This window comes from Perna viridis, chromosome 4 (assembly GCF_037379345.1).
Source record: "Perna viridis isolate PV_CMFRI_1.1 ecotype Kerala chromosome 4, ASM3737934v1, whole genome shotgun sequence".
Taxonomy (NCBI): domain Eukaryota; kingdom Metazoa; phylum Mollusca; class Bivalvia; order Mytilida; family Mytilidae; genus Perna; species Perna viridis.
This window is the reverse complement of record NC_142448.1, coordinates 8,803,712-8,827,099: the sequence shown is the minus strand read 5'-3', so window position 1 is coordinate 8,827,099 and position 23,388 is coordinate 8,803,712. Positions and strand designations below refer to the sequence as shown.

General features: G+C 32.3%; 1 protein-coding gene and 1 long non-coding RNA gene across 3 annotated transcripts in view; one reads left to right on the top strand and one right to left on the bottom strand.

Annotated features, from left to right (window-relative positions):
* LOC148618746 (uncharacterized) overlaps positions 1-23,388 on the bottom strand; it is a 230,942-nt gene extending 207,554 nt beyond the window's left edge. Inside the window, exons 1-4 of one of the 2 annotated variants that reach the window (XM_088577926.1) lie at positions 23,155-23,388; positions 14,062-14,158; positions 13,674-13,707; positions 5,057-5,183 (exon numbers count right to left, since the gene is read on the bottom strand). In XM_088577926.1, the coding sequence (XP_088434052.1) occupies positions 5,057-5,183; positions 13,674-13,707; positions 14,062-14,158; positions 23,155-23,307 (411 nt within the window). In that variant the 5' untranslated portion in view covers positions 23,308-23,388. The remainder of the gene's footprint in view (positions 1-5,056; positions 5,184-13,673; positions 13,708-14,061; positions 14,159-23,154) is intronic. The other variant, XM_088577925.1, reaches the window with a different exon arrangement.
* On the top strand, positions 462-1,974 carry LOC148618747 (uncharacterized). The gene is made up of 3 exons (XR_015921434.1): positions 462-815; positions 1,053-1,174; positions 1,725-1,974. It is a non-coding gene; the product is annotated as an uncharacterized LOC148618747 (long non-coding RNA).

The following is a 23,388-nucleotide window of genomic DNA, read 5'->3' as shown; positions in this document are numbered from 1 at the left end:
TTTAATTTAGTTTATGTAAAAAGTTCAATCTTACATGACAGAACAGAATGAAATATGTCTATGTAATCTTAGAACAGAAGGAGTGTCGTCTCACTGTGGACAGTCTAGTCTTCATACATGTAATAGTTTAATATTTCTGACATTATTATCATTTTCTTCTTGAAGTGGTTTAAATTGATACAGCTTTAAGTATTTATTCACTGGCAAACCAAAACTTTCAATATTTTCACTCTCAACCCAGCAGGCACTCCACGTTGAATCAACATAGAAATATGGTGGATATTTGGTGGTGACGTGGATCAACATCAATTCCACGTTGATGTTTCGACGAAATGTCTACGTTGTTTCCACATCGATGAAATCGACGTGGATGTGTCAATGTTGTACCAACGTTGAAGTCGTGTCAATAATTTCAACACTGATTCATCCAGGTTTCTCCACATCAGAATCATATTATAGAAATAATAAAAATGCTTACTGTTATGGAAAAGTTCAGTATTCCAAATTGAGAATACATAGTTGTAAAGTGTTGTAAAACATTGTAATTACACTGACGCTGATTACTTGTCAAATGTGATAAAATAAACTTTCTTAATAAATTTTAAATTTAGCGCCAATGTGTACTAAATGCAATCGGAACTACCCTGCTTTCAGCTTGTACAATATAATCCAACGGAAATGACAGAGGATTTCCGAATGGCATTTTTAAATTTCACTCCGCACATGCGCTTTTTGACAGTCCGCTTCAAATTTGAAGATGTAAACAAACACGGATTGCGAAGAACGAGAAGAAAACGCTGATTACAGAACAGATTGTGAGTTATTTTATTACACATGTGACAAGATTGCTTATTTATAACCTTAGTTCATGTTAATAATGATAAATTTAGTATAATTACTGTTATTCGAAAAAAGGCGGAGGGAATCCTGATTCGATGCTGACTTCATTCCATGTTGACAAATTATTTAATTCAGATTATTGCAAGGAGATGTTTTGTTTTATACTTATTTTGCTTTTTATCGGAATTCATCAAATACACCTTTACTTCCAGGACACTTAAGTAGCACTGAGTTGTTGAAAAGAAGTTAGTCTTCAATGCCACGGAGAATAAATATTGTACAGAAAGAATTTGTAAGACTTGGAAGAGTTTATAATCTAATCACACCTGCTCTTGTAAGTACATATTAAATATGTTACATGTATTAATATTACAAACTCAAGGATGAAGTCAGTAGTCTTTGTATTCCCTTGCTAAACATTTAGAAATCACAACCTGCATGTCCCCTACTAATTGACTCTTTGTCAGTTCTTGTATCTTCCGAGCACAATACCTCCCTAGCTGATCAATGTAATGTGATGATATTGAAGAATCTCAGGCATAATATGTAGATGTACATTAAGTTTGTATATTTTCTTCAGTAGCTCTAGAATGTTGTTAAGCCAACAATATTAAATTGGAACAAAAACTGTACATGATTTTACAAGGGCTTTTAGCAACTCTGTTTCAATCCGGAATATTAGTATAACTGGGACCAAATAACCAATTCAATTTTTTTAAATCTTGAAAAAATTGACAGATGGACAATACACAAATTGCATGCATGAACTACATGTACATCAAAATATGTAAAAGTAGTAATGTTAAAAATTAGAGTCTATCACATTAAATAGGGGTTTATTTATCTAAAGCATAACTGTAAAGAAAATATACATTTTATTTCAGAGGTGCAAGTTCAGAGTTTTCACATTGGTGGATAAAGAAATAAGTTATTGCACCAGAACTTTCTATTCACAGAACTTAAAAGAAATGTTTTTGATACATGTCCATTATTGTTAAGATAAAATCTACTTTGAAAGACTGTTTACTTTCATCTTATGTTGAACTAGTTGAATGGGTAAAAACTGTTGAAAAAAAAGTTCTATACTTCAAATAAAATATGTATATGTATATAGCAATGAAAGTCTTTTGTAACTGTGAGTGCAATGAGATAAGATTTAAATATATTACAATAAAAACATCAATGAAGGCTTACAAAGTTAAATTATTGCCATGTCAATTTAAAATTTCAAAGATTAAAATGATACACATTCCTATCTTTAGTTATTTGTTATTAATATTGAGATGAAACTTTATTGGTATGGTGTAGACTGAATGTGGTTCAAACTTAAAGAGAAGGTATATTATTTCACAAGTGTTACACTAAATATACAAGAAAATTTCTTGTTGCATCACTAACTTAAACGAAAAAAACTTCTCGATGATAACATGGCCTATTTCAACTCAATCACTGCTGTTAAGGATCAGCCTTAATTCAATGTGGATTTTAAGTAAATTGTCAACGTTCTTTATACGTGGATTATAAGTCATAATGTAACCTTGATTCAACTTAAAATTTCCACATCATTTCTATTTTATTTCAATACCATTTTTCAACGTTGTTTCCATGCTGAGGACTGATGTGATTTCAACGTTGAATCCATGTGGTGTGCCCGCTGGGTTAAGAAATCATGTAAAAAATGCAGAACCCCCACGCATTTGTCAAATGTGCACCTGGTCCATGCTCCCAGTTTTTCGTGGAGTCTGAGTTGCTCATTTACTTTTGTTACTTTGTATGTATGATTTTAGTTACTTTATGTTCTTTGTTGTGTATGTATGTTTTCCATTTCTGGTCTTTGTCCCTTGATTACATTCTTTTGATTACTGCTATGGCCTTGGTTCCCTTGATTACTCTTAGAACAATAAGTATTTTTCACAAGTACCTTGGGTCATATAATCTTGATACATGTTATCTTTCCTGGGGTGGCTGAAAAGGAGGGGTGCCAGCCGGATTACGTTCTTCATAAAAAAGAGGGCTAGGACAATATTTACCATGTTTTGTCAAAAAAGACAAATTTTCTAATAAAACGGAGAAATCCTGATCCCCCTGCACCCCCACTCTGTATCCGCCACTGCTTTGGAAACATTTTTCTAAGGAAAAATCCTTTACGTTCTTAGGCTGGGTCGTCTGTTGATGTTTACAAAGTTTCCCGCCATATATGGGTTACACTAAAGTCGAGATACTACCCTGACCCCGTTGGCCTTTAAAAGTTTCATTAACGAAAATAATTTCTTAAATTGGGTATATTGTGACAAAAAAAACCATCAAATATTTATTAAATTCGCTACGAAAAATTTGGTATAATCAGACCTGTAACACTCATATTACAGCTCTTTGTATAATGGTTGGGTAATTTCTTTAATCTTAATTATTAACCAACTACCCAAAATACGTTAAAATATGTCAAAAACTGACCAATTAATCTGTATTCAAACCGGGCATCTATACGGGGCAAATATGAAAAAGAGGGTCAATATGGATCAAACCAGGGCCAATACGGCATCATAACTTCCGGTCGTTTGACATTGCCATTTTGAGTTAGAATTGGATTTCATGAACTTTGATCACCAGGACTAAAAGCTGCAGAAACACAAAAAATCTTCCACATTATAAAAAAAAAGGATATTTAAGACTGATTAATGCAAATAAACCTATATATTCTTCGTAAAACACGAAAACAACTGTTCTACAAACCATCTAGTCGAGTTGATTAATAAAATTGTCAATAAATATGTAATTTCATACAGGCCTTGTTATAGGTTTCGGTCAATCATATTGGCCTCGACAGCCGTAATTGGCCTTCGGCAATGCCTCGGATCAATACGACCGCCTCGACCAATATGACAGACCCAAACCTACAACAGGGCCAATATGAAATTACATATTTTATTAACATATATACAAGGAGTTAAATACAGAAATATATATAAATCCTTGATTACAGTGACTTTCCTACAACCATGACACTGTTTTGTTACCAATCTGCTGAACAATACATGTTAATAATAATTTTCATTTGTGTTATAGTTTGGGTTTAAGTGCATTAAGTTGGATTGAAATTATAATTTGGAATTATAAGTGCAATGATTTTCAACGCTATAACATTGGTTCCCTTGATTACTCTTTCAATGAAATTTAAGATTTGGAATAAGTGTTATTTACATTCATTGAATTTATAGATTTGGATTTAAATGCTATTTTCCTTGAGTGGATTATCAAAGTGGGACAATTCAAATAAATAGTAGCATAACATTGTAACTTCAAGTTATTGTTCATTTCATGGAAGTGATGCTTTAAGAAGTTTACTGTTTTACTTTAACTTCCCATTTCATATTTGCTATCTACTTGAGGACCTGTATGAAAAATATAAACAATATTCACAACCAATTGCTTTCCGCATTAGTACTTTTCCTGTGTTAGCAAGTACAAAAAAATATATTGAATATGTTTCTGTCAATTGCTAAATGCAATAACTAAACAACAGCAAATATCAATTATGTAAAAAAAAAACCACTAAATTCCATCAAAACGCATTGTGAGTAATATTCTTAAGCAACGGTCTGTTAACCCACAGATAATGTTCAGCGTTATCCCATAGATAACGGGGTTTTCATTAATTGCGCGTGCCATACAGATGATGTGAAACATAGGGAGTATTGGCTGTCTTACAGGTAAATTTTCTTGGTCAGTTAAATGTCCCGATAGCTGTGTCAGTCCTTCGTATTGTTCAGCACGCAAGGAAATAACACATGGCGCAGCGCCATGCTAGAAGAGGTTGGAGAATGGAGAACCATGAACATACATCTATTTTTTTTAATTTGAATACTAATGGCAACTGTTTTTGTTAACTGTAATATTATCATAAAAGTACTTTCTTGTGGGGCTGTTGTCTGGTTGACGTATTCTATTTCTATTTCATATAAATTAAAGAGATCTAGAGTCCATTGTACAGTTTAACAGAATTGTTAATGGAATCTCTTTAATATGTATGTAAGTACTTTATTTTTTTTGAATTTTTTCTACCCACACTGTAACTATAAAAACTGAATTAACCCAAATTTAGGGACGATGTCGGCCCCATTCGGTGATAAATTTTAACACTGAGTGAAAGACCCGGATGAAAAATAACTTTTCCATTGAACACATTGACAATTTTTTAGCGTGGTATAATACTCACCGGATCATGAAGTTTGGCAGACAGCATCGAGGCAAAACCTTTCTTAGCCACCAACACATCCTTGTGTTCATTAGTATCATAATACACACCAATAATCTCACCAGACGGACGGATATCAAAAGAGAACCTGAGTGAAAAAGGCAAAACTTTTTTTTTTTTTAATTTTTAAAGAACTCCGTTGAAGGAAGTTCTTGATCGTAGATAAAACCTTTGAGCATATTTTTTTGTCTCTTGACGATGCGCTTTCAACATTTATTTAGTATGCAGACGGTGTGTTTCTAATATACATGACTTATATAAGCGTTTGTTCAATGTTGGTATAAAAATTCAGAAATGAATGACAGCATAAGTCATGTCTTATTATGAAATTTTAAAATGTTTATCTTTTTATTTCTTCGTTGTTATTATCAGTTTAGATCGAAGATCAGAATTGATATATCAGTTGTCAAGAGCCTTTTGATTTTTACAAATCAAAAGGCTCTGGCAGATGGTAAAGCCTGATATCATCTGTAATTATCTTACACTACCGCAATAAAATAGTCCAATTAATTGGCATACCACACTTAAGTACAAATGTAGATAGTCAGGTCCATTTTATAGGTATATTTGATAGGTGTGTTCCCATTTCGCCTTAGCTGTGAATAACAGTTAAAAATAGGTAAAAAAGTACTAAGGCGAAATGGGAATTTTTATATTTTTATGTTGTAAAAACAAAACACTAAACAAATGTGGTGTTGTTAGAATGATTATGGCAAAATAATTATGAAATCAATTTTTATAGGCTTTTTTTCTTTTATAAGCTACTAATTTAAAATATCTGCATACTTTTCAAGTTATGATTAGTCTTAATAAAAATTCATTTAAAAAAATACTGATAATATATATATATTTTGTTTCATATTTTAGTACACATACAATTTAGGGACTATTAAAAAAAAATAAGTTCGAAAATGAGATATGATTTAAAAAAAAAAACAAATCTAATGACTGTATATGTATATGATTGAATAGTTACTATCGAAGTACTGATTAAACATGTACACATATAACTGAGAATTAACTTATACATAAAGACAAAATCACTTCGGAGATTTAGAAGACATGGACTTTGGAGATGCAGCCCCACCATCTCGAAGCTTCACTGATTGTTATATATGGTCTATGAACCTTCACAATTGTGCCCGCTGACCTCAGCCTGATACTGTCTTCTGCTGTTGTTTTTAATTTTGTTCTGCATGAATCATGCTTTTATTACGATTTTGCTCATTCTTTGTTGTATGTTTCATATGAACATTTTAATTTGCCTCTTCATTGTTTTATGCTTATAAATATTTGGATGTGCTTCTCTGAGTTAAGTTCTGTCAAAGTTGACAGTCATATCATATTTATTTTGAATTTTGTTCTTTAATAGTATCCATAAAAAAAGGTGATTTAAAACAGAAAATGAAAAGGCCATTCATAAAAAAAGTATTAAGACAAAAACCACTTAAACACATCACAAAATAAAAATAAATAAATTGACAAAAAATATCAACAAGCAATACAAAGATTTACATATACATGTGTATATTAGGTTTAAATGCTATAAAAAAACACAACTTGCACTTAAAATCACATGTTTACACAAGTTCCCATGTCGCCTTAGTTCACTCCAAATTTTACTAAGGCGAAATGGGGGTAATTTTATTATACCGAATTTGACAGCTAATGCGAAATGGGAACAAGCCATTTGATATATCAAATTTAATTCTATGTTATTTACGCCAATAAACAAACCAAATTAACAACTTTTACTCTATATGCTGATTAATCAGGATTAACAACGATCCAATTAAAAATAGTTTACCTCTAACCTCCTAACCTCTTACAAGTACGTACCTGATTATTTCTATGTACATGTAACTATTAGTTAACTGTCGATATGTATTAAATATATTCAACATCACCAAATGATGGTCAAATTAAATTTACATTGAATATTTCGGATAACCGATATCCTTCTTCAGCATAAAACTAACAAAGTTCAAGACCAAAACATAGATTCAGATTCTTTTTTTATTCTCTAAACACCATTACAGTACAGAGAAGACAATACAGTTAATACATAAATATTCAGCGCATGACAATTGTGGAAACTATAATAAGATAACAGAAAAAAAGATTAAGTAAATAACATTTTAACACATTTTGACAAGTTTCAGATAGTGGCATTGTAGAGGACTAACCTTGAGAAACATTTTCAAAATCAATTTCGATGAGTTTAACAAATTTACATAGGTTTCGTAATTCATGCTTGTTTTTTGTCTGAAACAGATCTTTAAATTTCAGAACATTCACTCGCTCTAAATATCTTTTGTTTAAAAATTGCTTCCTCGTGTCCGAAAAATGGAGACATTGGAAAATGACATGGAACTCATCTCCATGTTCTCCATTATTACATAAGGTACATAAACTTGAGTTATCAAAGTTTTGCCAAGTTGCTGTTTCGCTTGGTAGTCTATGGTTGCCTACTCTGAATCTACAAAGAGTAATAGCATCCTTTTCGTGTAAAATATCTAAATAGTTTTCGAATTCAAATTTTTCTTTAATCAATTTATAACAAAAGCATTTATGCGAGTTTTCTACGTCGGATCTCCATGTTTGTTGAAACTGGTCTTTTAATCGCAGACTAATAGATTTTGTAAACCACTCTGAATGAAAACCTCCCGCAAACTGAATGTGCCAAATGTTCCCAAACCCACAATTATCTAGAGTGTTTTTAGTCATGTTAACCCATGGGGATTCAAATATGTTTTGAATATATAGTTCATACATATATCTATAAAGTACATTTGAAAGTTTACTGGATTTGCCATTTACGAGTGTAGACCAATATCCCATCATACGAGACTTAATTTGAACAGCTAAAGGGTAAGCACCGAGCTCACCATATATCATATCATTTGGCGTGCTCCTCTTTAAGTTAAGCAATAGCTTACAGAATTTCAAATGAACCCTCTCAATAATGTCTAAGTTAGTATGGCCCCATATCTCGCAACCATATAAAAGAATAGGTTTTACTATCTTGTCAAATAAGTCATATTGGTCTCGTATTGACAGGTTATGTAGTCTACCCTTCTTAAGAACATCATACATAGCTATGGTAGCCTTTTTAACATTCATCTTTTTCGCTGATGTTAAACTGCCTGATCTTGAAAATAATTGACCGAGGTATGAAAATTCTTTAACAATTTCAATCGCATTACCGTTATATGAAAAATGTGTATTTCTAGGTATGCGACCTGAAGAAAAAATGACTACTTTTGTTTTATTAGTATTAACATACAGTTTCCATTGAGTGCAATATTCATAAAATTTATCAATTTGAAACTGTAAATCTTCTTTTGTCTCTGCTAATAACACTGTGTCATCAGCATATAAAAGTAAAAATAGTTTGATAAATATGTTGAGTTGATCACCTATCTTATCAGATAGGCTGTTTAACCCCCTAACATCAGTCTCTACGAAGAATTGTTCTAAATCATTTAAAAATAAGGCAAATAAGAAAGGAGATAAATTTTCTCCCTGTCTAACACCAATATTACATTCAAAGTATTCAGACATACTACCATTGTATAAAATTCTCGACTTAATACTACTATACATGTTGAAAATAATATTATACATTTTACCATTTATATTGTTTAGTAACATTTTATTCCAGAGACCAAGACGCCAGACTTTATCGAAAGCTTTTTCAAAATCAATAAACAAACAATATAATTTCTTCCTCTTATATTGTCTTATCAGATCAATAAGGGAATCCAGAACAAATAAATTATCTATCGTTGAGTATCCTGGTCGAAACCCTCCCTGATTTTCACATATCAGGTTCACTTCTTCTGAAAATTTGTTCAATCTATAGTTTAAGACAGAGGTAAACAATTTTCCAGAACAGCTTATAATAGTAATAGGCCTAAAATTCTTTGGATCGAATTGGTCTCCTTTGTTCTTATAGATTGGTATAATATTACCAAGAAGCCACTCATCGGGAACAATGCCACTATCAAAAATGATATTAAATAATCTAACATATACATTAGGCATGATAGAGAATGAATATTTCAAATATTCATTTACAATATTATCGTCACCTGACGATTTGTCATTTTTCAAGCGTTTTATAGCTTGTTCTATTTCTTCATAAGAAATAGTATGATTAATTTGTTCATTTACAACATCTACCTCGGGTAGATCAAAATCATCATTGTGTGGATTAATGTTAAGGGTTTTGAAAAAATCAAACAAACTTTCTATTTGAATATCTGGTGACTTTTTCTTTTTATAACCATTTATAGTTTTCCAATACTCCTTTGGGTTTTTAGTTTTCAAATTATTTAATTTCCTTTTTAACTGCTGCCTGTGTAATTTTATATTAACATCCAAAGTGGATTTGTATTCTTTTTCTAGTTGCTTTGTTTGATTCTTCAAAGCCTCTGTTTTAGTACTTCTAAATTGACGTTTTGAACGTTTATAACGCCTTCGAGCTAATTTACAATCAGCACTGAACCACGGTTTATCATTTTTCTTCTTTTTATTTTGCTTATTAGAAGGAATATATGTTCCAAAGGTATTTTCGGCAGCATCTGTCAGAATTTCACCAACTTTCTGAACGAGCCCATTTATAATATTTTTGTCAATATTGTTCATGTTGACATTTTCTATTTCTTGCAAAATAATATCAATATTTTGAGTATTTAAATAATTTTGAAAGTCGCCAGCTTTTTCATTATCCCATCTCTTAGTTTTCTTGATCAGTGATACGTTTTCTTGCTCCATTTCATTTGGTTTACTAATACATTTCAAAACAAGATGGATAGGATTATGTACATCAGACAATAACTTACTAAAATCTAAAATTGAAAACTCATTTATAATGCTAAAAAATACTGGAGAGCAAACAACAAAATCTACAACACTAGTTCCTTTACAAGTAAAATTTCCAACATTTTTATCATCTCCAGCTCTACCGTTAACTATAAATAAAGAGTTGTTTCTACAGAACTCTAGTAGGGAGTTACCAAAATTATTCCTTATTTTGTCACAATTAGTTCTATCTAATGGTACATTCAATTCGTTCAGAATTTCTGAACCATTAGTTTGACTTTCTAACATGCCCGAGAACTCGTCATAAACAATTTCATTATAGTCGTTAGCTTCTGCAACCCTTGAGTTGAAGTCGCCCATAAGGCAAATATATTCGTAATTGTTGCTGAAACGTAAATATTCATTTTCAACTTCATTGTACGGACTACCAACACAGTATGCCGAGTTTTCAGGCGGTATGTATATAATTCCACATAAAATTGCATCGTTTAGTTTCAAAATGCCCTTCTTAATTTTAAACCACAATACATATTTACTATCAGATTCAATATATTCAATATATTTTTCAATTGTTTTCTTGAAAGCCAAAATAATACCCCCAGAACGTACCCTTCAGAAAATAAATCTATTTTTCATAATAACATTAAAATTTTCTACATCAATAACAGTTTTATCGTCTGTTTTAGTTTCAACAAGACACAAAATATCATATTTATCAATCAGTTCAGTAAATTCTGGGTACTGACTTCTTCTTATTAATCCGCAAACATTCAATGTTAAGATATTCAAACTATTGTCATTTGTAAAACCGTTACGATCAGATGATTTATCGGTCAGGTTTATATGTCTCTCAAGGTCGTCTTCCTATGTTTCTCTATCCGGAGTAGAACTCACTCGTGTTCGTTTTCTTTCTTGTCTATTGTGGCGGGGCTCTACACGATTACCGGTAGGATAGTCTGCTGGGACAACAAGTTCGTTGTTAACATATAGTTTGTCTCGTTTTAAAACGACTTTAGACTTTTTCTTTTTCTCCTCCTTCATGATTGGATACAGTTTTTTCCTACGGTCTTCTATCTCGGTTGGAAATTGTTCATTAACGCCGAAATGTTTCCCTTTCAAAAACTTTCCTGCCTTTTTTACCGCTTCAAGATCTCGCCAATATATGAATCTTGCTACAATAGGGCGTGGTGGGCTATTGTAGGTATCCGACTTCTTGCCAAAGAGATGGACATTCCCTAATTCAACATGCTGTGTTATGTTCATTTCCTGTGCTAAGAATTGTCGGAGTTTAGCCTCACAGTCTTCTTCGGGTTGTTCAAGTAGTCCTGTGAAAATCAGGTTATATTTCATTTGCCTACATTGAAGATCCGTAAGTTTTTCTTTCAGGGCGTTGTTGTCTGCCGAGAGTAAATCAAGTTTTTCTTTGACCGTCTGATATTTATCTTCTTGATCAATTTTATCGGCTCTTTAATCTCTGACAGCTTTGTTGAGGTCCTCGGTTTTTGTTTTCATTTCATCAAATAAGTTCCCAGTCCCTTCTGTGTTAGCTTCTAATTCTGAAACTCTATCTTTTACATCTTTGATGTCATGTTCGGCAGTGATCACTCTCGAAGTCAGAGACGTCAGTTTATCACTCATATCTTTTAAAGTTGAGGTGTTCTGATTCGTGTTTTTTTCAATGGTTGACAATTTTGTGTCCATACGGCCAAGCACTGCAAGTAAGTTACCGAGGACTGCTTCAATACCACCGCTTTCATTCACTTGATTATCTCCATATAAAGCATTCCTAGTCTCGTTAAGAATTAGTGAAGTTGCCTTCTGTTCAGTCTTTTTCCGATTTGCCATTTAGTCAAGGTACTCCTCGAGACCCTCAAAATTTTGTCCAATTCAAAGTTTAAAATGTCAAAATCTAGGACGTATGGATAGGGTGTTGCAATTACATGAAGTCAGCTGGACTCCCATAAATTGAAGTAGGGCGGAGGACGAAACGCATCAAACAGGTCCCATACACCCGAAAATAAAAGTACATACGCATAAAGAACAATATTAAATTCCATATTTTATGTTGCTATGATAAACAGTGTCGTCCATCTTGTCATGCGCAAAACCATGAATCCTCTGAAGCTAAATCATGCACACATAACCAAATGATAAGGTATTTGAATGAGAACGAGAACGAAGGTGTTTGTCAAATACTGGAAATGAGTTAAATCTGGAAAACTATTAAGAAAAATCAAATTAAATTGTAGTAATACAGCGTATTGATGTATAGCATAGTGCTGTATCAGTTTTAGACCTCACAATGAATGATTTGCTTTCGTAATTTCCATCTGGAGAAATTGTTTGTAATTTTTCATCCAGAAGCTTTCCCGAGACACTCTTTTACTTTTTGATCAGTTGTTATCATGATCTATGGTCGTAACAACAACATTGTGTAGATCCTTCTGGGTGTGTCCGGCAGATCTCAGATGGCGACTTAGAGGAAGGCCTGGTTTACATTTGTAGTCACTGCGATGACCATTCTTTCGCCTGTTGAAAGGTTGTTCTGTCTCGCCAACGTACTGCATACCAATTCAGCACTGGAGAAGGTATATGGTGTTTTCGGTTTTGCGAGTCAAATTGCAAAAAGTAGCGTATTCCTTTCCAGTGCAGTAGCTTTTAAAAGTTTGGGTGTGCAGTATCTGAGTACATACATGTATCTCTACATGGTTGACACTGGCCCGTTGTATTTTGTTAGGGCTGATATGAAATTTCTGCTCTTACCAGGTGATCTCTTAGACTCCTAGGTCTACGAAATGCCAGAACAGGTGCCTCAGGAAAGACTTTGGAGAGCTTAATTAGAATGATTTCGAATGGGTTTCCAATTCGGAAGGAGTAGCTGCGAGAGTTTCCCAAAGACATATAAGTCAGCAAGTCATCCCGATGTATCACTCGCTGTACCTTGTATTTTTATTACGATTACAGCCTCGTGACATCCAAATCCCGGAGATGACAAATAAAAATGAAACTTTGCTTAGACGATGGCATGAAAATTTCGAATATCCATTTCGCGGGAATGGTACCAGTTTGTGGTATGGCGATATCACTTTTTGTAATTATCATACTATTTCGCTTTTTTTGCCATGTGTGTAAAGATAATAGAGCTGCGTGGATTCCTGTGCCTTAAAAGTGCATGCCTAGTGTTTTCTGCACCAGACATAATTGTTAAATTATATTCTAAGCATTTGGCGTTTATGTTACTATGTACATGTGTCTGGAACTAGGTGCCTAAGAAACTAATCGGTTTGAATGACACCTGTGTGTCTATGCGCTAATGTAGCACGTGAGCTATAAAGCTAATCAACTGAGGAATGTAGCTAGTTGAGAGAGATATGCTTCTAAGGACATGACTCATTTCAATGACTGTAGCTTAAGTTTGAATGATTTGATAGACAGTTCGATAAATTGAATTTCGACTTGAAAATTTAGAAACTGAGAAAGGCCACCTAGTAGGTTGTAGTTCAATTACGCAGTATGTCGGAAAGTTTTGTGTTCATTCATCTAGGTGTTTCATGTAAACCGACGCTGAACCAGAATACTTTCATTTTATCCTCTATTTTTACAATTTGACTATTATTTGAGGCGTAAAAATTCAAACGATCGATTTAAATTGATTCAGTACATGAGTATTTTGATACTAGTCATTATTGGTTTTATTAAGTCTATATCTATCTGTTTTGTTTTATGTTATTAAAACTAAATTATTGCTCACCAGTCTGTGAAGTCTATCTTTTCATGGTTGACTCCTACAAATATAACATTTTCATCAACACACTAATGTGATCTTCAGTGGCAGAGGGAGGGAAAAAACATGCAAAGAACAGAAGCATTAGCATTTTGATATGAAACGGGAAATACAAATGTTAAAATCAGGGTGCTAAAGCATTATATTCAGAAATTGTTGAATATAATTTTGAAAGAAAAAAACTAGTATTGAATAGCTTTTAATAGGTATCAAGTGCCGATTTCACAGAGCTGTCCGTGTTTGGTTGAATAAATATCGCAAATAGGTGTTTTGCCAATAAAAAAATTTTTCAGCAGATGAGACAAATTGAGTTCTTTTCTTATTGAAGCGGACCAACTAAAAGTATAAATTATACCTTTTTCCTTGTTTTGATCCGATACAACACTGAAAGTGTGAACTTTCAACTGTAGCTCTTGGTATTGGTCAGTTTCGTTGATTGTAGAGAAACTTATCTGGAAGGTTTTATAAAAAGAAATGTATTACAATACTATTAATTAAAAAATGATTATGGTATTTCATAGTTACTTTCAATTAGTTCATATATATTTATTTAAACTTCGCGGCTATATGACATGACATTTGCGTAACGTACAATATAAAAAATGACTTAGCTCAGTAACATTAAGAAATGAAAAGACCTCAAATGATTCAGACCATTTTTATCTTGTACAATACAATATTCAAATTGGTTGGATAAAGCTAAAATTTAAGAATCAGAGAAAATAGAAAACACGCAGAAATCTGAAAACAAAGGTCAACCATAGCTCAACCGAAAAAAAAATTGGATCGTGAACCATTCGCACTGATTTGGAAGTTGGTCACCATTGCATTTGTAAACATCCTACTACGGGGAATGGGACTTGATCTTTTTGTAATCAAAATCAATTTTGTGTTCACAAAATTGAATTATGTCATAACAAAATCATTTTTGTTGTACAAAACTATCTTATACAGACTTGCTTTATAATCACTTCAATTTTGTAATTACATAATTCATTTTTGTTGACCAAATTCGTTTTTGTCATGACAAAATTCAATTTTGTCAAATAGGTATGCAAATATTTACTTATTTGAAAAAAAATACTTTTGTTACCTGATATGAAAATTAAATAACAATCAATTTTGTGAGCCAAAATTAAAATTGTATGCAAAATGTCGATTAAATTAGTTAGCATCCTGAGATTTTGTAATTAAAATTAATGTTTGTGGAGACGGAAGGGAAAATTTAACATAAAAGTCAATTTTATATGCAAATCAGTTTACAGAGTCCTTTGGATATGCTAATGAATTCCCTCGCCACGATTTTGTAAGAAGGCCTCTCATTTGATATAGTAACCGCGGGTCTCGCAGGTTTCGATTACTTCGAGCAAGGTCATATCATATGGTTGATGCACTATTCTGCAAAAGTAAGTAAATAAGTAATATCCAATGAAAGACCTTCTTACAAAATTGTGACGAGAGAATTCATTTGCATATCCAAATGATTCTGTAAACTAATTTGCGTATAGCATTGACTTTTGTGGCACAAAATTGATTTCTGTTACACAAAAATGACTTCTGTGACACAAAAGTGAATTTGTGTTAAATTGCATGCAAAAGTGATTTTTTTTTATGACAGAATTCAATTTTGTAAACATTTTGTGACAAAATTTAATTTTGTCTTAATATTTCTCAATTTTGTATGCAAATAAGTTCACAGAATCCAAACTAAACTAATTTGCATACGAAATTGACTTTTGTTATCCAATATTCAATTATTACGTTACAAAAGTAAAGTCTGTGATACATATATGAATATTGTCATGACCAAATTAAATTTTGTCCACTGAAAGATTACTTTGACAAAATCTAAATTTGTATTATGTTATAAACTGTGTTAATCTCAAGTCTTTTTCGTTGAACAAAACACACTTTTGTCTGTACAAAATTGAATTTTGAGTACAAAACCACAAGAGTCCATTCAGCGCCCCGTACCTTCAATAAATAAAACAACCAAGAAGTGTCTTGTACTCCTTATAGAGATACACTATACAACTGCATTGTGTCAGAAAAAAAGAAGCAAATGATGCTTCTCGGTTGATAAACGTTCACATTTTATATCCATTCATCACACGAAGCTGTAGAAATATCGACATTCATTTACCGGAACAATGGTCAACAATATACCTGAATCGTATTCGGTATGGCTAATCTTATCTGGACTTGTATTATATGCATTTTCTATTTATTCTTGAGAATTAACTAAACATGAAAGAATCAAAACCTTTAAAAGATACTTTAGAGAGCTTATTGTACCTACATTTGTAGTACACTTCCCGGGTGAAGTAGATCAATTATTTTATGTATTTTAGCGTTTATCATCTTGATCACTAGTGGTGTTGCTTCATCACCAATCTCTTGGTTGTAGTAAACGGACGATGAATTTTATATGTAAAAAGGGTTTTTGACCCAACAAATGAAGAAAAGATGGTTTAATTTAAGACATTTTTCAGTGGGTACATTTATACTTGCTCTCGCAGTAACAAGTTTTGAGATGTCATCATTAAGTAATTTATAATTCCACAAATACTTGTAATTATTTATTGTCGTTTTCAACAGGTCGCCTAACACTCTTTGTGTAAAGACATCAATTTATGGACCATTTGAAAACGAATTAAGGAGTCTATATAATACATGAAGTATTAGGTTTTAACTGGTTTAAACCTCTTAACTTGCAAGTGTTTAATGACTTTCTTCTTCAAATGCTTAACATAAATCAAATACTTGGTAATATATATATGTAGATAATTATCGAATTCTCCGAATCCAGGTAAACTTCCTGAATCAGATTGAACCCATTGGTTTAAGAGAATCATAAAACATTTAAATCGCTTTGAAGGACCTATACAGAGAACTGTTCCTGGTTCAGTTCTTAATTCCTAAATATTTCCTTTGTATAAGCTTATAGGCTAAATAGCAAGAATAATAATCGTTTTCCGCGAAACCCACCCAGTTTATATAGTACATATTACTTATTATTGCCCTTGAGTTGAACTTCGATAATACAAATTATTCTAAACACTGTGATGGAATTGTGCTCCCAAAAGTTTGAAAAATAAATTGAATGTTCTAAAGTAAAGTAAACAATTTATATATTTTATATTATATGATTAATTGGCAAATTTCCCGGTAACAACGCAAAATCATTCATAACTTTTTGCTTTAAGAGACTGTATAAATGATATTTAAAAAATAGTGGTATTGAGTTTCTACTTTGGATCCACATCAATAAGTTAGATTATTTACAATATTTACTTAAAGTTAATAAATGTCATAATTAAGAATTGGTGCTTCGTCTCTCATTTGTCTTAGAACAATATCAAGTCGTCTGGGTCCGAAAGCATAGTGTTGAGGATAATTGGTTTTTACTTTACGTTTTACTTCGCTTTTGAATTCTGATAACGAATCCAAATCTGTTTTTGATTGGTCTACAATGTAGTTTATTCCAATGTCTTATCGTTAAGGGAATAAATGATTATGCTGTTATAGAAAGTATACAGAAGGGCAATATAATATCTGAACCATTTCTTATGGGATAGTTAGTAGTACTTTGAATTGTTTGAGGAAGTAAATTAGACAGACAATTGCAAATGGGTGCAATTTGGTTGTTAAGTGTAAACATCTGGAGTTTTCTTCTCGCGCGTCTAGATTTTAAAATCGCGGTAGATTATATCTATCTTGGACAAAATAGGTAATCCAGTTACAATTCTAGTTGCTTTAAGTTTACTCCTACAATGTAAAAGGTTAGAATTCCGTTCCTTCATACCGCAATGGATGGCACCAAAAGGTCAGAAAATAGCTTGCCATAAAACCTATAGGATTGCTGGAGTACTTCAAGTTGTACATTTTCTAACTTATTGGAATAAACTACACCACAATTGTCCCACACTTCACATGCATGTACGTAAACTAGATAAAGTTTTTCTAAAGTATTCCTACAAATTTTATATTTAAGCTTTCGCATCACATTGATATGTTTCATAGCTTTTTTATGATATTTCCATTTGCCATTTTGACTAATTGAAATAGTTTCATCAGCATACTCCGTTAAGGTTCATATGGAAACACTTAAGTCCCCTTTATAGTTAATTCTGAAATATCAAGTTTAATTTAATTCCATGTTATTTACGTAATAGACACATTTACTCCGAACTAAAATACTCTGATCAATTTGGTTTGAATTACATGTAACAAGGATCCGACTAAAATACTCCTTTACACGAAGAAACCAGTCGTTTACTTTCGATATTCAAGTTGTCTTAAATATTAGACGCATAAACCATTTGATGTTAAGCTAGGAAAGAAAACCCTATAACATTATATGCAATCATCAATTATAGACAGAAAAATTTAAAAGGTTTGACCAAAAACACAAAAAGGAGGCCTAAACTCGAAAGCATCATGATGTATCCCTCCATGTTTCGTGCATTTTAGATTTGCAGCATTTATAAAAAAAAAGCCTTTTTTCATTCGACCGTCAACAATTATGCCATAAGGGTATGTTCTATTAGTTTTGACCACAGGAGACATTGAACGGCAATGACAAGTACAGCGCTTGCAGTGCACTTCGTTCCAATAAGTTAAAGAGTGTCAAACTTTAGTTTGACGACATTATAAAAAAACGAGATAAAAATATAATAGTGTCATTCTTTGAATTTTTGAGAGACGATATTTAATTGAATAGAACTTTAAAATAAATGTTCATTTAAAACTTAAGAAAAGCAGTATTTGACACTTAAAACAATAAAATCATTATCGGGGTTTTACAAACTTTAAGGAAGTCTCTCATTGTAGAAAGAAGTAGATAATAATAAGATTGTGATAAAAAAAAAAAAAAAAAAAAAAAAAAAAAGGAGGCGAAAAAGTTTGAAAAATAAAAATAAATAATTCAGTGAATAATATCAGTAATGAAATAAAAAAAAATTCCGCACAAGCACACGCTTGAATCAATGTTACATCTTGGCACGCTAGGACGATTGACAGTTTTTTCCTGATTTTTTCCACGGGCTATTGAAGCAATACCAAGTAGTTAATATGCATGACTACATGTACCATAAACCACCCTTTCATGGGCCTCTTAATCGTCTGCCTTTATTGATTGTTGTTTTAGTAAGAGGTGTGAAAAAATTTAAATGTTGGAGAAACATGAATAAACCGACATTGAATTCTTACCCCATTTCCATCTAAAAACAAAACAAAACAAAAGCATACAACAAAAAAAAAAACAAAACAAAAAACAAAACTTAACAAAAAAAAAACAAAAAAACAAACAAACAACAACAAAAAAAAAGAAGAAAAACCCGAATCCAAACAACTATAATGAAAACAAATTGTGTACTGATCGTAATGTTAAAAGAATTTTAGCACGGTTACTAGTATTGCCATATGACAATACATCAGATATAAAAATAGAACTTTGCTTAAACGGTTGCATAGCAATATTCCCTGGAATGATGTCAGTCTGCGGTCTGGTCTTATTGCTATTTGTAATAACCATTTTATTTGGCTATTTGGCCAAGTGCTAGGAAAATATGTTTTATTCTCATAAACTAAATGTATTTAGGATTATATGTGATAATAGAACTATGGTATTCAATGGACTTAGAAATGCAATTCTTGAGTTCTTTAACCAGACCTTATTGTTGAAATCATATTCTAAGACTTCGGCTTTTGTTTTATTGTATGAGTCTCTGGAATTAGGTGCCCAGAAACTAGGCGCTTTTACATGACGCATATGCGTCTTTGCGACAATTTGTAGCAATTTGAGCTATTTAGCTTATCAACTGAGAAATAGTTGTAGCCAGATGAAAGGTATATGTATCCATGTGCAGGGTTTATTTCAATTATTGTGGCTAAAATTTCAACCTGGAGCTCGCTAAATTGAATTTGGACTTGAAAATTTAGAAACAGCTGAAAAGGCTGAGTAATAGTTTGTTATTCTATTATGCATGTGCAGGATTTTGATGAGTTCTCTGTTCATTCAACTAGTTGTTCCATGTAAACAGACAACGAACCTGAATAGTACGCCAAACTGGCGCGCTACTGCGATGTCACGTGATTTGTGTGTGTGTGTGTGATATTTTAAAGAAAAATTGAATGTAATTCGTATTCTGAATGTCAGAATGGCGAATTTAAATCAAAGAGTCAAATGTTAACTATTTAGAAAAACAAGCATGTGTTTAGAGAAGTTTGAAGCCGATCTCTGTCTTTTCCTTTGTGTCTTGCAATTTGACGATTTTTTTAGAAGTAAATATTCAAACAGTCGGTATAAAAGGATTCAGTCAATCAGTACTATGATAGTATTTCAAAATAATTTCCATAATTTTTTTATAAAAAGAAATTGAATTTCGCGTAGACCTATATAATTTTGTTGGCATGATAAAACATTTGATCTGAATACAAACCAGTCATGACAGTGACATCTTATCTTTTTATTGCAATTTGCAGCGCAGTAATATGTTAAGAATATAGAACATGTAAAAATAACGATGCAGTCCGAATAATTTCGCTTTTTACCCTTTGACCTTAAAGACGCTTTTCCATGGAAACGCAAGTCACCTGATGGCAATTTTGTTTCCCGATTGGCCAAATACTGATAACTTAGGGACTTTCGGGAAAAAAAACTGTATCGAAAATTGAATATGTGTGCCGTGTGTTATTTTCTGAATGAAATGTAGAAAATTATAAGTAAAAAGAACAAATTTTACTGCGTCGGCTATCATTTTTTTAAATATAGTATATTTGTTTTTCTTCCTGTCATAATGCCTTTCAGAAATGCACTCACCATACAAGCGATGTTAATACAAAATTACAAAAAAAACTTTCAAATAAATCATGATGACAAGGATGATATGGCAGAAATAGATGTTAATATTTTACATGTATAACAAAGCACGTTTAGTTTCCACACCAAAAGAAGTGTACTTCTTAAAAGTTAAAGTTAATACGATGAAACTTTTTATGAAGGTTGAGTATCATATGCATCTTTGCTTGAAATATATTTAAAACTAACGTACGATGATCACGTGTTGAACTTTTCCAATCGTATTATCATTTGAGGCTCTATCAAAATATTAAAAATAGTTAGGCTGCAACCCTGAAACGGGTCGGTTGAATTCACAATGAGGGCTTAATTTCAATTTATAAAGCTAGTGGTATTGAACTTTCATATTTCATATTGGAACAAGGTGTTGCACGCTACGTCATGCTAAGAATACTCAATCACAACCATATTTTGATCAAATGAAACAGGAATAAGATAAGCGAGGGACCTGGAAAGGAAAAACACAGTACAAGTCATCATCCAAAAGCAATAAACATAATATCTGTGCATCCCCCCAAAAAAGTTGAGAAATCTAAGCTATAATAAGGTTCGCCATCACACTGAATGCTTCCTCAACAATATCGAGTGGAATGCAATGTAACAGTAATTATTTTACTATCAAGAAATAATTACTGTTACATTCTAAAGTTTTGTGTAAAAACACTGGACGATCATGCAGACCACTTCAAGAATTTAAGAAATAAGGTGAACTTGGGTAGTCACACTTATGTTTGGAGGCTAAAGAAAAGACCAACTACTAGTATGGCAAAACGAGAGGATAAGAAGTACGTTGATATCATGTCCAATATTTAGCAATTAAAAGCAGCTAAAATGTATTTCTCAACAATAAACCAATCAATCAAAAAGTTGTGAATTGACAAACGAATCCAGACTTCTATATATTCGGAACTTTGGTCTTGAATGCAATGAATAGTATAAAAAACCCCTGAACTGATTATGTCAACGGTGTCAATCCTTTAAATCAGAATAGAACTTCCTTATTGACAGTGTCATTGTAGAACAAAACTAAAGAAACATAACTAATAATGTCATCTATATTAAAGTTGTCAAATCATTCAGGTAAATGTTTGCAATATAAGTGCTTCACAAATTTTGTTATTTGTTCTGCAACAAGTATTTATCATAATAATGACTTTTGCAATATAAGCAAAATGATGTTCTGCCATTCTTTTTCTATTTCAACGTGTATCATGTACATGTATTCATTTATAGCCTGTATACTGTCAGTTATTTTGAAGACATTTCATGTGATTACTGTACCCACGTGGTTAAAATTTTGCGTTAATGATACCCAATTCTGAAATTGCATCGTTCATATGACTGGCATGTGGGGGTCGATAGTCCGAGAGTTGACAGTCAGAAGTACAAACTTTCGTTAGTAAGTAGGTCATTGGCTTTGGTGACCCAGGTCTGAATCTCCGATTCTTGAAATAACTAGTTGGTCAATTTTACATTATTTATTTGTGTTAATCATTTATCTGCGGCTATGACTTGTGCAACTCGGTAGGTGTTTCCAGAAAAGCAGAGGACACACACCGGGGCACCTAGTATATGCTTACAGATTTCTGTCCGTTATCTTTAAGGACTAGTATGCTTATTGTTGTTTTTTTTTTTGTTTTTGTCACAGCGGTAACATTTTTATTTTCTAAGGTATTCTGTAACTTAACTGCAGTACATCGGTGTGGCAATATGATCTAGGCCCGTAAACCGTAAAATCTCAACAGGAAGGTCCAAATATAAACCGAAACGATACAAAATTGGAGTGCTTCAAGTACATCCTTGTAAAGTTTACTTATGAGTGAGTACAGATCCTATAACTGAGTTAATATAGAGGTTACGAAAGGGTGAATACAGAGGTTTTTTTAATTAGTCAATACAGAGGTTACTAAAGAGTGAATACAGGGGTTATTCATCATGAGTGAATAAAAGTCATGGAAAAGTGGTGCGAATAGAGTTAACAAATGATTTAATACTAAGATCAATAAAAAGTGAACACAGAGATTACTAATGCGTTAATACCGAGGTCACTAATGAGGGTTTACTAGTTAGCCAAACTTGAGGATGACAAATAACAAAGGCGGACAAATTGTATACTGTCATTTTTTGTCTAAGTCTTATTTGGTAAATAAATAAATGTGAAAATCAAAAACAATTCAAACATAGCCTTTTTAAAATCCCTAAAATTTAGCAAAATCATACTGTGTGTTTTTCGGTCGATCGAACATTCTTACTAATGAAAGTATGGATTAATGGACGTTCTGACAAGAGTGAAAAAAACATCATTCTATTTTCTTTGTCTTTTAAAAGCTCATAAATTCAATTTTTCACTTTCAGGACCTCACAAAGCCCCAATGTACACATTACACCATATCAAATTAGCATGACACTAATAATATTGGCTGTCATTAAATATGAAAATTAAGTTACTACATATCTTTTGGATGTCAAATACCCAGACTCAGATTCTACTCTTTGTGGTAGAAGTGCTACCCAACTCTAAAAACTACAAGATATCTCGAAATAGAAATAATACAGAACATCAATAGTTTAACATCATATCCATACCTTTGCTTCTGTCCTGAAGTTGCCCAGCTGGTGTATGGTGGAATCTGAAGCATACTGGTAGAAATATTCATATCCCTTTTGAAAATGAATATATCTTGCATTTGTGTTGGAAAACAGAATAAGAAAAAACAAACTGGACATGGACCAGTCCATCTCAAAATTAGTACTGATTTTCGTCGTCCATCAATGTTTGGAAGTTTCACAGTAATAAAGAGCTACCCGGAAGGTAGTCTT